Below are 15,471 nucleotides of genomic sequence, written 5' to 3'. Positions count from 1 at the left end.
CAGAAACAAATTAGTACATTGCTTTCTTCTCCTTGAAAGTGACAAGCTTAACAGTATTGAGACAGTTTAACCTATTACAGGTGATTGCATTAGTTTTAACAACCTGCACATCGAATGAATCTCCCGGATTGCCTTTTCCGTGACCAGACTCTTTCCTTAGCTGTGTGGACTTCACATAACTACACAGCAATGTATATAATACTGTTTCCACCATAACTACTTCTGGAGTCTGAACTCCCCAGATCTCTCAAATTCTCTTCCTCTGACAAGAATATTTTCATGGCTAAATCTCGCAGAGGCCTTAAAATATGTTGTGGTGTCACTGCACTTATCATCATCATTCTTATAGTGGTGGCCATTATCCTGTTTTTCACAGTCTTTAAGCCAAAACAGCCAGAAGTTTCCTTGCGATCTGTTAATCTTCAAAACATTAAATTCTTCCCACTTCCGTTTCTTCTAAACGTGACGTTGGGAATAACTGTACTAGTTGACAACCCAAACTATGGAAGTTTCAAGTATAAAGATAGCACAACTTATGTCACTTATCATGGAACAGAGATCGCTGAAGCGCCCATACAACATGATATGGTTCCTGCTCGTGGAACACACGACATAAGCACCATTGTGGTGGTAGAAGGTGAAAAAATGATCTTGAATCCTTCTTTTCCTGCTGATTCTAAAGCTGGGGTTTTTAATTTTACGACATCAACAACCTTGCATGGTAAAGCAACAGCACTGAAAATATTGAAGATTAAGGTAAAAAGTGTAAACACTTGTGACATTTCTTTGGTCCCTTTAACTCAGAATGTTACTGCTGTCTGCACTTCAAAAATCAAGTACTGACTTCTCTCTTACCACATTCTATAATGCTCGAATGTTGCAGCTACAATTTTACCTCCACTATGATTAGAATTCGAAATGCAATTTTGAAATTTTGGTATTGATGGTAAGATGTTTGTTTCTTATTATGGAATGCTAGAGCTGCATTGCATATTAATAAAAGATGGTACATATTTACTTACCAACTTACCATTCGGATTTTGGGGATGATCTTCCTGCAAAAACTCTACATTTCCAAGCACAATTCTAGTTTTCTTGTTTCAGTTAGATTTTGTGTTGATCACATTTCATAAATGCATTTCGTCAATGACAAGCAGCAGAGAAAAGTAGCTTTCGAATCATCCTTTCAGTAGAGCACGGATAGTAATCTGAAAATGTCGCTTCATGTTGTGTGTACATCAAACATGTTAATTTCTATGAAACTGAAAGGCCATCAATTTACATATATGTGTGTTCTTAAATTTAGAAAAAACGTTTAAGGTATACGTGATAGCAACAAGCTAATCTAGCTTGGAAGATGAACACCAAATCCAGTAAAACAAATGGCTTAAATCATTGGATTATAAATAATAAATGGATTTGATGAGTTCTTGTTGACAAAAACAGATAAAACACACTGATGCAATTTGAATAATGGAGTATGGATGGCAATCTTTTTGTAATTCATTCATAAGAAAATATCTTGTGCTCTACTCCATATATAATGATAACAATAAACAATGATAATAGAGCATATGCTAACAACCTCTTATAAGAAAGACCCAAGCACCCTCAAAGTCACAAGCTAATTACAAACTAATGACAGAACAAACGAACACAAATAAAGCTGACGAGAAACGGAAAACAGCAGATAGCAGCTCATGTGGTCTTTGGACAATTTGAAATGGAGTGTACGACACATGATATGGCAGAAAAGTTGACAGCTTCATTACGCCCCTTCAAGCTTAGCAAAGGGTGTTGTCGGTGCTCCAAGCTTGGCTAATAAATGGTTACTGAAGTGGAGGTCATGTATCAATTCGTTCACCAATTTTAACGGGTATCATTTAAATCATCAAAGTCATAATAAATATCATACCAGATTAGCAGCAATCGAAAGAGCAGCTAGATTGTCAAAGTTCAGTGTAGCAGGTGAAATGTTGGTGAGACTCAAATCTTTGAGCAAAGCATGCAACCATGTGATTCACACTCAGTTAAGGCCATAGCCCTGTACTCAGGCTCCGTACTAGACCTTGCAATTAAGTTCTGTTTCTTCATTTTCCAACTTATTTGTGAGTGTCCCAACAGCAGACAAAAGTCTGAGGTTGACCTTCGAGATACTGGACAGTTGGCCCAATCATTGATTGAATATGCTTGTAAAGAGGCTGCAGAAGATATGGCAAGGAGGATGCCCTGGCCAGGACTACCAACTAGGTACCTCAACATGCGTTTAGCTGCTTACATATGTGCACTTGTTGGTGCATATACGGACGACTTAGGTGCATTCGATTGAGATTTTAATGAATTTGTTTAAATTTTAATTGATTACATGTGATTTTGATTTTGCGCGATATAGATTTTTTAGGATTTAAGCACAATACTTCATAGGGCTGTAATTCGAGCCGAGTCGGGCGAGTTTCGAGCCGAGCCTAATTCGAGCCAACTTTAATCGAGCCGAGCCGAGCCGGCTCGATTAACTAATCGAGCCTAAATCTTTGGCCGAACTCGACTCGGTTAATTTCACGAGTCGAGTCGAGCCGGCTCGTTTAGCTAAACGAGCCGGTTTTAACGAGCCGAGCGAGCCAGCTCGTATAATTTTACACTTAATCGAGCCCAAACCTCTACCCGAACTCGGCTCGTTTAATTTCACGAGTCGAGTCGAGCCGGCTCGTTTAATTAAACGAGCCGAAACCTTTACCCGAACTCGGCTCGTTTAACGAGTCGAGCCGAGCCCACTTAAACGAGTTCGAGCCGGGCGAGCTCGCGAGCCGCCCGACTCGAATTACAGCCCTAATACTTCAACATCTCATGAATTTTGGTAGGATTTCAAAAAACTTAAAATCTCTCACAAAATTCATCATTTTATTAAATCCAAAACAATCCATCAGCATTTAAATAACATCAGATTTTAATGGATTTTAAACAATCTCAATTGAATATCATCAGATTTTTAAACATAATTTAAAATCCTAATCGAATACCATCAGATATTGTAACATAATTTAAAATCTCAATCGAATACCCCAATATTTTGATGGATTTTAAACGATCTCAATTGAATATCATCATATTTCATGAATGAAAAAAAAAAATCTTTTAAAATCTCAATCGAATATACCTTTTAAGTATGTGAAGTGTGAACGGGAGGGTTGAATAACGTGTTCGTCACTTAACTCACCAGAAAACTAGTAATTGGATCATCCAACTTAAAAATCTTTGAGTCATATCATTATACTCTTAAAAGTATGTGAGTTAGATAAAAAATACGGATATTCGCCCTCCTTGCCACAATTTTCAAGAAAAGGCCCTACATGTTATTGTTGGAGAAGATAACCCCGACCTATCATTTTGCAATCAAAATTGCTAGATTGTGCGATTTATCCTCTTTCCCGTTTTAACGTTACACAATCTAGTATTTTGAAATTTTAAATATTATTTCATGTTATTCCTAAAACGCCAAATCATATTATATATTGTAGTCATTTTCAAAACTAAATGCAACATTAACTATCATTTTCTTCACAAATATCAAAATGATGGATTATTCAATATTAATAAATAATTTTTTAAATAATTTTTTTCTAGTTTTACTATTGAGCATTTCCTATGGATTTTACAACGTCTCAACCCTTTTCTAAAAAATACTCCTTCCGTTTCAAAATACATGTTCACTTTGGAAACTAAAATTTGTTTCAAAATACTTGTTCATTTCAACTTTCAATGTAAATATATATTTCCCAAATCGACTTTCATTTACATATTTCTAATTTATATTTCCAAAATCAACCATATACCACATATTATGTTCAATTAATGACTTAATACAACTCTTTTTTCTCAAAATCCATTTTTCTTAAACTATGTAATTTTTAGAAAGGAGACATTTAATTTGAAACGGGAGAGTACATTAGTTAGGTGTACCCGCGCAACAGGAAGACCTCTAAAATTATTGGGATAAAAAAATAGAGTTAATTACACTTTGTAATCCTTAGGTTTGCTCCAAACGCATTTTAGTACTTGAACTTTAAAACGTAGCAATATGTACCCTATATTTAACATTTGCGTAAGTTGTAACCCCTGGTCACTATTCCGTTCGAATTTGCCGTTAACTTTAACTGTTTGAGAGATAACGATGTGTATATTAGTTTCTAACAGCTACTTTACCCCCTTTAACCCCTCAAAGTTTATGTATTATATTTTGAAATTATTTCTGAACATACGCAACGATGTAAAAAAAATTGTAATAATTTTTAAAATATGTATTTATTTTAAAATTTTAAAATAAGTTACATCGTTTATGTAAAAAAAAAAAATTCAGATTCTAAATCTAGATACATATTTTAAAAATTATTTTAATATTTTTACATCGTTGTGTGTGTTCAGAAATAATTTCAAAATATAATACATAATTTTTGAGGTGTCACTAACTGTTAGAAACTAATACACACATTGTTACCTCTCAAATAGTTAAAGTTAATGGCAGATTTGAACGGAATAGTGATTAGGGGTTACAATTTGCACGTGAATGTTAAGTATATCATATATGATGCATATTATCACATTTTAAAGTTCGGATACTAAATTGCGTTTGGAGCAAAACCAGAGGATGCCAAGTGTGATTAACTCTAAAAAATAAAGTGGAGTGTGGAGAGTCTGGGTCCCCTTTATTCCACCTCTGCTCGTAGTCACCTTTCCCTATGCATGATACTCCACTCCACTCCGCCGCTTTTAAACAAAACGCCCCATTAGTTTGATCTTCATTCTACATCGTTAATTTCGAAGATTTCTCACTCGTTTCTTGTTTAATCCGTCGACCCATTCGGACAATTCCACTGAATATCCTCTCTTTCTCCACAAAGCCCCACTCTTTAGTGTTTTCTACAATTGCCAGCTTAGTTGTGCTAATACTATTGTTACAATTTCAATGTTTTTCTTTGTTTTCTTAAAGCCCATTGTTTAGTTCTTAATTTTGGTTAAACCCATTTGATTTCATCATTTATTTTGCTTACCATTGTTTTGTTTCCTCCTTAAACACCATGATTTCTTCTTTAATGCATTCAAGTCCCTCTTTTCAAGTAATACCCAAATGGGGTTTAGCTAAGAACCCTAAATTTGTGGTACACAACCATGTTGATTGGTCAAAAGCTGGTGTCTTGAGGCAAAAGCCTTTAAATTTGGTATCTGGGTTTGATTTTGTTTCTTTATCTGGGTCTAAAAAGGGTGATTTTGTGTGTGAAGCTTATGAAGCTGACCACTCAAAGCCTTTGGATATTAACATTGATTTACCTGCACAAGTGGGTCCTTCTGAGGCTGCTCAGAAGCTTAAAATCGGTGTTTATTTTGCTACTTGGTGGGCTTTGAATGTGGTGTTCAATGTGTATAATAAGAAGGTTTTGAATGCATTTCCTTACCCGTGGCTTACATCTACTCTTTCGCTTGCGGCGGGGTCTTTGATTATGTTGGTTTCTTGGGCTGCTAGGATTGCTGAAGCTCCCAAGACCGATCTTGAGTTCTGGAAGACTCTTTTTCCGGTAAGAATTATGTCATTTTGTTTGTTTGTGAGTTTCCGGGGTTTTGTGTTTTGTGAATTTAGTGTTTTGTTTGGGTATTAGGTCGCGTTGGCACATACGATTGGACATGTAGCAGCTACTATTAGCATGTCAAAGGTTGCGGTATCTTTTACTCACATTATCAAGAGTGGTGAACCAGCTTTTAGTGTGCTGGTTTCAAGGTTTATACTTGGAGAACATTTCCCCATGCCAGTTTATTTGTCTCTTTTGCCAATTATTGGTGGTTGTGCACTCTCAGCTGCAACCGAGCTTAATTTTAACATGACTGGTGAGACAATTTATAAACTTAAATTATTTTCACTTAGATGAAGTTCATAGGACATCTAAAAAGATTTCAGCATATACACAATATACTGATGAACATGATGCTACTATTTTTAATCATTTATTAGGTTTTATGGGAGCTATGATATCAAATTTGGCTTTTGTCTTCCGCAACATTTTCTCAAAGAAGGGAATGAAGGGAAAATCTGTCAGTGGGATGAACTATTATGCTTGTTTGTCTATGTTATCTTTACTAATTCTAGCACCCTTTGCAATTGCTGTGGAGGGCCCACAAATGTGGGCAGCTGGCTGGCAAACAGCTATATCTCAGATCGGGCCAAATTTTGTATGGTAAGTGTTAATACTTGATTCATGTGAATTTGATTGATATATATCAAGTCAGATGAATTGTGTGACTTTGTTTTAAGCATGTACCAAATGAAAATGGAACTAACAAGTAAAAATAAGTTCTATGGTGTAAGTGGCAATTGAGTCACTGAAAACGAGAAATGGGAAGATATTTTGACAGCGTATTTTTGGTCAAATAATCTAGTGAGTCCTATATTTGATTGAATTTAGCCTTTCAAGAACCATCAAATTCCCCCCCAAAGGATATTAGTCAATAACTGACCTAAATTATATGTACTTGCTTGACACCAATGATGTTTGTGAAGTACTTGGCATAAAAATGATCATAATATTAATAATGTTTATGGTAGCATGTAATTATTTGTTCACCATTTGCGGTGCTTTATAATTGGTCTAAAATTAAAGAAGCAGTTTGGTTTTTTTAACTTATGAGGTTTATTTGGAAAAAATAATTGTACTTGATATAGAAATGTGATTTCTGTTAGATATTTTGTTACTGCCACTTGTGGATCCCTGAAATGCTCAATCTTCACACTTAAGCTTGGAATATGTAAAATTTGTTGAAATGTCAGTTATGTTTGTAGAATAATAATGTCTTGGTATATATAAAATCCTACTGACTGATAATTACTCATAGTATTCCCATATTTTGTAACTTAACTTTCATTTTTCCAACTTATAGTCTTAGAGGTTGTTCGACAAGTCTTACTGTCGTAAAATGTTTTCTCAATTACAGTGTTGACATAGAACCTTAACTATCTAGATGATGCCTCAGTGTACTCCTAGGCAGTAGGCAACCTAATTAGTTATTAAATTGGAACAGAGTTGAATAAATGGATAAATTTTTATATTGGTCTGTCTTCTAATACGTTAGTGACTTAATGATTTTTTATTTTTTTGAACAATCAGGTGGGTGGTGGCCCAAAGCGTATTCTATCACTTGTATAACCAGGTGTCATACATGTCTCTGGATCAAATCTCTCCCTTGACTTTTAGCGTAGGAAATACAATGAAACGAATATCTGTCATAGTCTCCTCCATCATAATTTTCCGCAACCCTGTCCAACCTGTCAATGCCCTTGGAGCTGCTATAGCTGTAGCTGGGACCTTCCTTTATTCACAGGTACAATTTAAATGTTTTTTCTAATTTTATCATTCATAATGCTTTTCTTTATATTCTGAAACCAAGATTGTATGGAAGAACCCATGGTTTTTATTTATTATCTTTCTACTGAAATAGGATAAAATAAGTTGGCTACAAATACTATATATCATGCTATAAATCACATGTGTGGCATACATTTGCACATATTGTCCTTGTTACAGTTTTTGGCAAGAACAATATTTAAGGTACAGGAATGTTGCATTTAACATATATTATGCTCTCAATTCTTATTCTCTTAAATGAATTCTTATGTGCAAGAAGAATAACTACAGGATAATCAATATTTGTTCATATTGTAGATTAGGAATCAATGAGATAAATCTTGATACAGGGAATTTCTCAGAATTCAGTAATGTGTCACGTGCTTAATGTGTTATGACTGCTGTTGATATTCCAATAATAGATCATTTGAACGAATAATGTCACAACTGAGTACACCAATATTAATCATATTTTATTGTCCCTTAGGCTGTTTAAGTGGTTATTAGCAAAGGTAAATAGAGGTGCTAAATGAAATAAAGTAAATGTATGAAATGTAATACCAGTATTTATCCTGATAAGTGATAAGATGCAACTGAGTTGCACAAAATATATGAGTGCAAGCTATTGTTCATCTCTTTTTGTTTTGCTCAGCTGTAAACTATAGTGAAGAAAAATAATGAATCTGCACTCCTGGAAACGTAAGCTATTTAAGGAGTAACAGTAGGGGCAGGGGAGGGAGGGGGGAATCACTTTTGTTAGTTTATGCTTTAGCACCCGCACTTATCATCAATGATAGAGAGCTTCCTTCAGTTATAGTTATATTTGCAATGACATCTTGTGACATACATCTAAGAATTTGGAAGTGTACTATTTTCTCTAGCTTAGACTTATATTAGAAATTTAGAATTTACAACAAAATAGAAAAAAGCACTGAACAGAAATGATTGTGGTCCCTTTATGAGGGGAATGTTTCATTAGATATGTTCATGTTGGGATCACTTTCTTGATGGGTGGATGGATTGTCTGCATCAATTTTGCCTTCCTGTTGAAATGGAAATTTGGTATATACATATGCACTAGGAATTAACTATTTTATTATCAAGGTTCTTATAACATAAGATGATATTATACTTATTCCACTATTCTAGTTGCTCTATATTTTATAACATATATTAAATATATTTTATATATGCCATGTTATAGCTGCCGGACTAATGTTTTTTGAAGCATGCATAGCATAGGTGTGACTCTGTGCATTTCCAGTATAAAAGTTCACTCTATTCAAATTCTACAGTTTCATTTTAAAATTTAAAGACAATTTGCTGATATAATAATGAAATTCACAATGCAGTGCAATGCTGCGAACATGCAATTGTGTAGTATAAACACACAGGCATATATATATAATCAATTTTAATATCGTCACTATTAAATCTGTAAATGGAGAAGTTATTTGATTTTTATGATTTTCTACTTGTTCAGAACCACACTTTTGCTATCTAATGATTCTTGGAAAACATTTTTTACTAGTTTCTCTTAATATTAAAGTAAAGAAACCAAATGATAGTCTGACGATATTTTTCATGTAATAAATCCCTACATGTTCATGATTCCAACACACTTTTCCCATTGTTTGAAAGCTCGTTCAATATGCATTTTAATCTGCGGTCGTTGCTTCTTACAAGTTTCGAGAAAGAATCCAATTAATAGAGCGTGGTTCTTTCTTTAGTACAGTTTCTACTATTGGTGACACTAGAACTGGTTTATATTGTGTATAATTGTGTGTATACAAGTAATGTGTGTGTATTGATGTGACTATATAGATGTGTATTTATGTTGTGTTGGTTGGGGTGAATGAATTTGGAAGGAATGGAATGAAATTTGAGCTATATTATGGACAATTGTTCAAAACATTCACTCCTTCCCAATTCCTTTCCTAAAAGCCACACCCCCAAATTTGAGAAGGAATGCTCATTCTCTCCTATACCCGATTTCTTTCAAATCTTGTCATAACGATTTTGCACGCACTCATTTTTTTTCATAGCTTCCCTCCTACCACTGATATTATCTTTTATTTTTACTCATTCCACTCCATTCTCCCCAAACTAACACCACACTAGTGTATTTAATTATTCCGCATGTGACATGCAAATTAACAATATTATGCCATTCTTCTGAGCAGGCAAAGCAGTGAAAAGCTTCGACTTGTTACTTTACGTAAATGATAAAAAGATGCAGAGAAAATTCTCTACCAAAAAAGAGGGCTAGGGAAGCTAGAAGTGTTCTTTGCCTTTGATCAGCATGTATCTGGAGTTGGATCAGTTGGGACAACTTGAGGACATCATAGAAGTAGTTTTTGTGATAATCATATGATAGTTGCTTAAAGAGACGGCATTCGGGAACTCCCATACAGTTTTTTCGAGGAAATCTTCTATGCTAAATAAACTCATTTCTTGAGGAATAAATTTAACAATAGTGCCTTTGCTGAAATATATATATGAACTTTGCATATTTTGTTGCTTTAATTTGTTGCCCCTTGACTCTTTGTTTCTCTTCAACTTCTGGTTTATATGTTGATTTTATATATGCACAAGGATTGAACTAGGCTTCAATTCGGCTATAAAAAAAAGTAACGGAGTAAAGATGCCTTAGGCAAAAGTGTAATTGCTTGAGGCATGAATGGAATTATTTCCATTTTGTACACAATGGAGCATGCATTATCAATTGTCATAATTAGAGCCACTAGTATCAGAATTATGATTACATGACCCCAAGTGCCTAAGAAAATCATGATCATCTCTTCTATCTGGATCTATATAAGACAATTAATAATGAACACAAGAAAAGGGAAGAGTTGGTGTAGAATATAAGCGAAGCAATCTCCATTAGAAAACACTCAGGAGCATAGGAAAACAAATACAGTACCCTCTTATATCCAAAAAGCTTCAGACATTACCATCTAGTTCTGATTTTTGTGTTCTGTGCAAAGTTTTTAGCTTAAGAATGAGTGCATCAGTTCCTACTGAGGTAGGCACAAAAGGGACAGTAGGATCACTTGTGAAGAAAGAGATGGAGTATTTCCGACGACTCGAATTTCGCCACACTGGGAAAAAGGAGAGTGCTTCTAGTGAAGTTAACTCATGCCTTAATCTTCACTTCCTGGTGAGGAGAAAACAGAAGAAGAAAAGTTTTCGCCTACCTGCCACTTGCTCAGTTGTTGAAGTTGCAGAATTACATGGAGTTTCTAGCTTCAAGTACAAGAACCTGCAAACTCAGGAGTATTAAGGTAAACACTTGATTATCCAGAATTATACACATCCTTTTGTTGTCATTATACAAATGTTTTCTACATTGTTATCTCTAATCAGTAGATGTATTACACTGCTTCTCAGCATCGTCTTCTTGTTGATATCCGAATTCCTGTGCTAGTTCAGCATCCGTCATGTACATCATCTCATTGGTCTCGAAGTTTTCATAAAGCAAGTACTCCAAGGCAGTAGCAATATCCGCAATCAAAGGTCTGGTATTAGCTTCTTCTTGCAGACACATGGCTGCCATTGCTATAGCTTGGTAAAGACCCTTTCTAGGATATTTATTCTCAAGCAGAGGATCAGCCATTAAGTGAAATTTTTTTCTGTCATTAAATATTGGGTGTGCCTGCAATCCACACAAGAATATTAGTTTCATTCTTCAAAGCTTAAACACAATTTCAATCAGTTGGTTACACCTACCCAAGTAACCAAGTGTTGTTCCTCAGTTGGCATCGTCGTATCAATAGCTCTTCGTCCAGATAAGATTTCAAGCAACAGAACTCCAAAGTTGTAGACATCAGACTTGGGTGTTGCCTCGCCTGTTTCTGCATACTCCGGTGCACAATGTCCATACGTTTCCATCACCATCATGCTTCTGTGATGATCTTTATTGAAATTATTACTATTATAATTATCTAGAGCTAACTTAAAAAGGCCATAATCAGAAAGCTTGGCATTGAATTCATCGTCTAATAATATGTTTGATGATTTCAAGTCCCCAAATATAATCGGAGGGCTGGCAGTATCATGTAAATACTCCAGTCCCTGAGCTGCTCCTTTCGCTATTTTCATCCTAGAATGCCAGTCAAGAGGCGGCCTTTCTGCAGAAACATCTGAAAACAGAAGAACTGAACTCATTAGTACTTACACTTCCCAACTTATCCGTAAACTTCATCAATCTGAATCCTGTTAACATTCACGTACTGAAAAGGTGATCCTGCAACGAGCCATTGGAAATATATTCGTTCACCAAGATTTTTTGGCCGCCATCAGCACAGTAACCAATGAGACTGACAAGATTTGGGTGCCGGACATGACTCAGTGCCACAATTTCATCCAGAAACTCTATGTTTCCTTCCAGTGCATTTCCCTCAGCCACATTTTTATCAAGTTGTTTTATTGCAACAATCTGAAGGACACATAGAGCACAAAATAAGACCATTTTGCACTTTGAAACACAGACACAAGTGCAGATAAGAGAGAGTTTCAGAGACTTGATTATTGTGCTTGAGCTGCCCTTTGTACACCCTCCCGAAACACCCCTCGCCTATCAGCATTTCTTGATTGAAGTTCTGTGTTGCTGCAGCAAGTTCCCGGAACGTGTAAATACTTGCAGGAACACCTACTTCCCCACTTTTCAGGCTCACGTCGTTCATCGTTCTCTGCTTGTTGAAACCTGCATTACACAAAAAGATCCACATAAAATTCCCTTCAAAAATCTAACAATCACATATTAAGAAACCTGATACATTACACAAAATCTTACATTTCTATACCAAAAAAAAAAAAAAATCAAATTGAAGTCGAAAAAGACCTGTTTTCATCGATACAGTTCGGACAACGGAGGACAAGGCATCTACTCCCTGGTTATATTTCCAGGGGCCTTGAACAGTACTTCTGGACCTTCCATGTGAATTCTTCATTGTATAGCCAAAAAAAAATGTTAACTCTACAAGGGATTCTATATTGCTAGAATTGCAATTAGTATACAAGATTTTATGGTGCAACACAATTTGTTCCTAGCTAAACTCATGCATTTCTGCATTGATATATGATTTATTGTATAGTGTTATAATTCAAATTTGAGAATGAGAGTGGCAAATGGCCTAAATTGTTGGGGCTTCTTTTAGCAGTTGATGATTAAGTAAAATTAAAAAAATTCACAAATTTCCTTGACTAAATTTTGTTGGGTGCTCCTTGGATTTCGTTTGTACGTTTCTGGTTTTGGTGTTGCATTACTGGTTATTATTATTAATTCTTATTATTCCTTAAAGGGTTGTTACAACAATGGTGTGTTTGGTTAACATGGTGGCGTTTGGTTACTATGTTTGATCAGGGAGAGCGAGATGAATTGGAATGTGAAAAAATAGAAGAATATATATAGCCACAAAAGAGGAAATTCTGGGGGGAAATGGCTGAGGGTAAATTATTAAGAGAAATTTGATAAGAAATTGAATTATTGAGTATAGTTTAAAATATAGTATTTATTCTTATCAAATTGAGAGTGTGACGCCTATGTGACGCCATCCAGGTCGTCACATGCCTGTTCCAACATATGACTACTTTCACCACCTAAATTTAGGGTCGATTGTCTATACACAATTCTATCTATCAAATTATTATAATACAATACATATAGCCTACTAATACAACGATAATTATTATCATTACATCTCGTTACAAGAACTCTTTAGCTAAACCTGCTGCTCGTCTATCACGCTTTCTCCTTTCCTTTAGTGCACTCGCTTCTGGGCCGTCCTTAACATACATACCATATTCATTCTTTACTATTTACGAATTATAAATAAATATAAGAATGACCAATTAATTGCTCAGCAAGTCTACTTAACACATTTGAAATCAAAACAGTGTATATCACAAGATAGATTTAACTGAATAACAGGTAAAACGAATTCAAAAAAAAGGGCTATAAATGAACACTTACAAAACGAATTCAAAGAAAAGGGTTACAATTAAACACTTACAACAATGTATCATAGGATCGTGAAAGAAATTTTTTGGTCTTCCACCCTAAAGGTACCATTACATGACTCGATCTCACCATTTTGCGAGTACCGCGTGACACCTCCACAGTCTGATCACAACCATCAGAGCCACCACCTGCCACTCTCTTGATAGTTAAGAGTTATCGTTTTCAACTCTTAAACCGTCTCACTTTGTTGACAGTAAAGAATTTCTCTTCTCTTTTACGAATGCAAATTCTTCACGTTGATCAATTTATGGGAATTTTCCCCTAGTACAAGAATTCCCCTTATCAAACAATTCTCTACTCTTTACTTCAGATGCGAACAATGCACAATTAATTAAAGAATCAAAGACTTCTTTATTCATACTTGAATTGAATAGTGTGAGACTCATATAGTTTCATAATTTTTTTTTTGAATAAAATTTTAAATGTCAAACATCTATTCAAGGAAATTTTTAAAAAATATTATTATGAAACTATACTTTACAGGGGTTTCAAAATACATGTCAAAAAGTAACGTAAAAACGTGCTTGGACAGAGGTAGTAAAATTTAGAGGGATTGGGGGTACGGGTGAAATTGAAGAATACTCTAGGTAAAATAACTACAAAATTGTATGAAAATTTCAGTGTTTTAAGAATCACAAATTAAAATTAGTTGGTAAAGTCATCACTTTGCAATTAATAGTATAATCAGAAAAAACACAACAATTTCAATACCATGAAATTAATTGTAGGAAACACGATACGCAAAAATTAGGGTTTTGAGAGTCGACTCCCAAAATTAATCGTCACTTTTTCATTCTTCACCTTCATCCTCTTCATCCACCAAATCCTTTTCGCTCTCCCATCTTCTCCACTATTTACCAGTTTTTTGTTTTTCAATAAAATCGAGCGTTGTTTAAACCTCGAAGATTCCAATCGAGTTTTATTCTCGGATCTGTTTCGGATTTGAGCTTGGGCTTGATTGTTTTCTGAATAAATCAGATCTTTTGAAATCAAAGGTCCGATTGTGTTTTCCCGTCTCGCTTTTTGGCGTGTGTTGATTTAGTACCCAATTTTGGGGTGGTTCTGAGTTGTTATAGTTGTGGTTGTTATGTGTTTCTTTGTTATCGATGAGAATGATTGGGATGGAGTTTTGGGACATCTGGCTTATCGTATCATTAATACTTTTGGCATGTCTATAGCCGGCACTCGGCATGTAGATAGCTGGGGTATGCTTGGAACGGTGGCAATCGCATATGCTCACCTTTCACAGATTATAGTTGTTCATTATTCGAGGACTCTTGTTCCTCATTGCTTAGTTTTTACAACTGAGTCGCCTGAACACCGCAACAGCCATGGAACTATTGTGAAGGTCAATTGTGAAGCTATCATTTTCGGGATTGATGTAGGCTGGATTACTCGAGAAGCCTTTGTATTCATTTTCAGTTTCAAGAATCCTTGGATTCAGTGTGTTAAGCAGTCTGGAAACAATACGGCTATTTATTTAGCTCGTTTTATTGTTTATCAACCTGATTGTATTGTCAGTTGGGAATTTGTCCTGACTAGACTTGTTTTAATTTAATGGAATGAATTTGCATTTTGTCAAAAAAAAATAGTATAATCAGAAAATAATTAAAATGATTAATCAGGATAATATTTAAATTATTAAGTCTATTATGTGAATTTAAAATAAAATATTATAATTAATTGAATTAAAAATTGGATCCACAAAATATCTTGTAATGATTAAACGGATGATAAATTTGTCAACCCAATTATTTAGACTATAACGAAAATGTTGAAAAAAGTGACTCGAAAACAACCAATTTGAGCAGGCAGTGATTCAGTTTAGGCGGCAACCAGAACCGTTGACTCCTTACGTAGCCATTGAAGTTGTGAAATTAATGTATACCACCCAATTATATATGGGTATCGACACGAGAATTAAAAAATATATAAAAATAAGTTCTAAATTTAGAAAAAAAATTGGATAAAGTGATAGAACTAATTTATATTTAATAAAAAATTTGAGATAGTAAATAAAAATAATGGGTGTAATAGTGTTTTGTATTATTATAAAGTAGA

The 15,471-nt window shown here is 34.7% G+C and overlaps 3 protein-coding genes across 3 annotated transcripts; 2 read left to right on the top strand and 1 right to left on the bottom strand.

Moving 5' to 3' along the window:
- The first annotated feature begins 279 nt into the window (after positions 1-279).
- On the top strand, positions 280-2,329 carry LOC108198191 (late embryogenesis abundant protein At1g64065-like). The gene is made up of 2 exons (XM_017365958.1): positions 280-756; positions 2,114-2,329. The coding sequence occupies exons 1-2, from the start codon at positions 280-282 to the stop codon at positions 2,327-2,329; spliced, it is 693 nt and encodes a 230-aa protein (XP_017221447.1).
- A 2,384-nt stretch (positions 2,330-4,713) lies between these two features.
- LOC108197667 (glucose-6-phosphate/phosphate translocator 2, chloroplastic) lies at positions 4,714-9,944 on the top strand. Its single transcript, XM_017365355.2, has 5 exons — positions 4,714-5,567; positions 5,649-5,874; positions 5,999-6,221; positions 7,149-7,362; positions 9,569-9,944. Exons 1-5 carry the CDS (start codon positions 5,073-5,075, stop codon positions 9,578-9,580), a joined length of 1,170 nt encoding a protein of 389 aa, XP_017220844.1. The 5' UTR covers positions 4,714-5,072; the 3' UTR covers positions 9,581-9,944.
- A 56-nt stretch (positions 9,945-10,000) lies between these two features.
- LOC108198190 (probable serine/threonine-protein kinase PBL23) lies at positions 10,001-12,689 on the bottom strand. The gene is made up of 5 exons (XM_017365957.2): positions 12,232-12,689; positions 11,912-12,093; positions 11,622-11,826; positions 11,118-11,530; positions 10,001-11,043 (listed from the first exon to the last, which is right to left on the bottom strand). Exons 1-5 carry the CDS (start codon positions 12,338-12,340, stop codon positions 10,747-10,749), a joined length of 1,206 nt encoding a protein of 401 aa, XP_017221446.1. The 5' UTR covers positions 12,341-12,689; the 3' UTR covers positions 10,001-10,746.
- Positions 12,690-15,471: the final 2,782 nt, after the last annotated feature.

The sequence above is a fragment of the Daucus carota genome, chromosome 8, assembly GCF_001625215.2.
Source record: "Daucus carota subsp. sativus chromosome 8, DH1 v3.0, whole genome shotgun sequence".
Taxonomy (NCBI): domain Eukaryota; kingdom Viridiplantae; phylum Streptophyta; class Magnoliopsida; order Apiales; family Apiaceae; genus Daucus; species Daucus carota.
This window is presented reverse-complemented; position numbering and strand designations above follow the sequence as displayed.

What these genes read in the sequence shown, in the direction of transcription:
- LOC108198191 (XM_017365958.1), top strand. Translation starts at nt 280, where the DNA reads ATGGCTAAATCTCGCAGAGGCCTTAAAATATGTTGTGGTGTCACTGCA. An exon ending in TGAAAATATTGAAGATTAAG is followed by an intron (nt 757 to 2,113) that starts GTAAAAAGTGTA and finishes CTTATTTGTGAG; the next exon opens with TGTCCCAACAGCAGACAAAA.
- LOC108197667 (XM_017365355.2), top strand. Translation starts at nt 5,073, where the DNA reads ATGATTTCTTCTTTAATGCATTCAAGTCCCTCTTTTCAAGTAATACCC. An exon ending in TCTGGAAGACTCTTTTTCCG is followed by an intron (nt 5,568 to 5,648) that starts GTAAGAATTATG and finishes TTTGGGTATTAG; the next exon opens with GTCGCGTTGGCACATACGAT. An exon ending in GCTTAATTTTAACATGACTG is followed by an intron (nt 5,875 to 5,998) that starts GTGAGACAATTT and finishes ATCATTTATTAG; the next exon opens with GTTTTATGGGAGCTATGATA.
- LOC108198190 (XM_017365957.2), bottom strand. Translation starts at nt 12,340, where the DNA reads ATGAAGAATTCACATGGAAGGTCCAGAAGTACTGTTCAAGGCCCCTGG. An exon ending in AGCTCAAGCACAATAATCAA is followed by an intron (nt 11,827 to 11,911) that starts GTCTCTGAAACT and finishes TGTGTCCTTCAG; the next exon opens with ATTGTTGCAATAAAACAACT. An exon ending in AACAACACTTGGTTACTTGG is followed by an intron (nt 11,044 to 11,117) that starts GTAGGTGTAACC and finishes TGTGGATTGCAG; the next exon opens with GCACACCCAATATTTAATGA.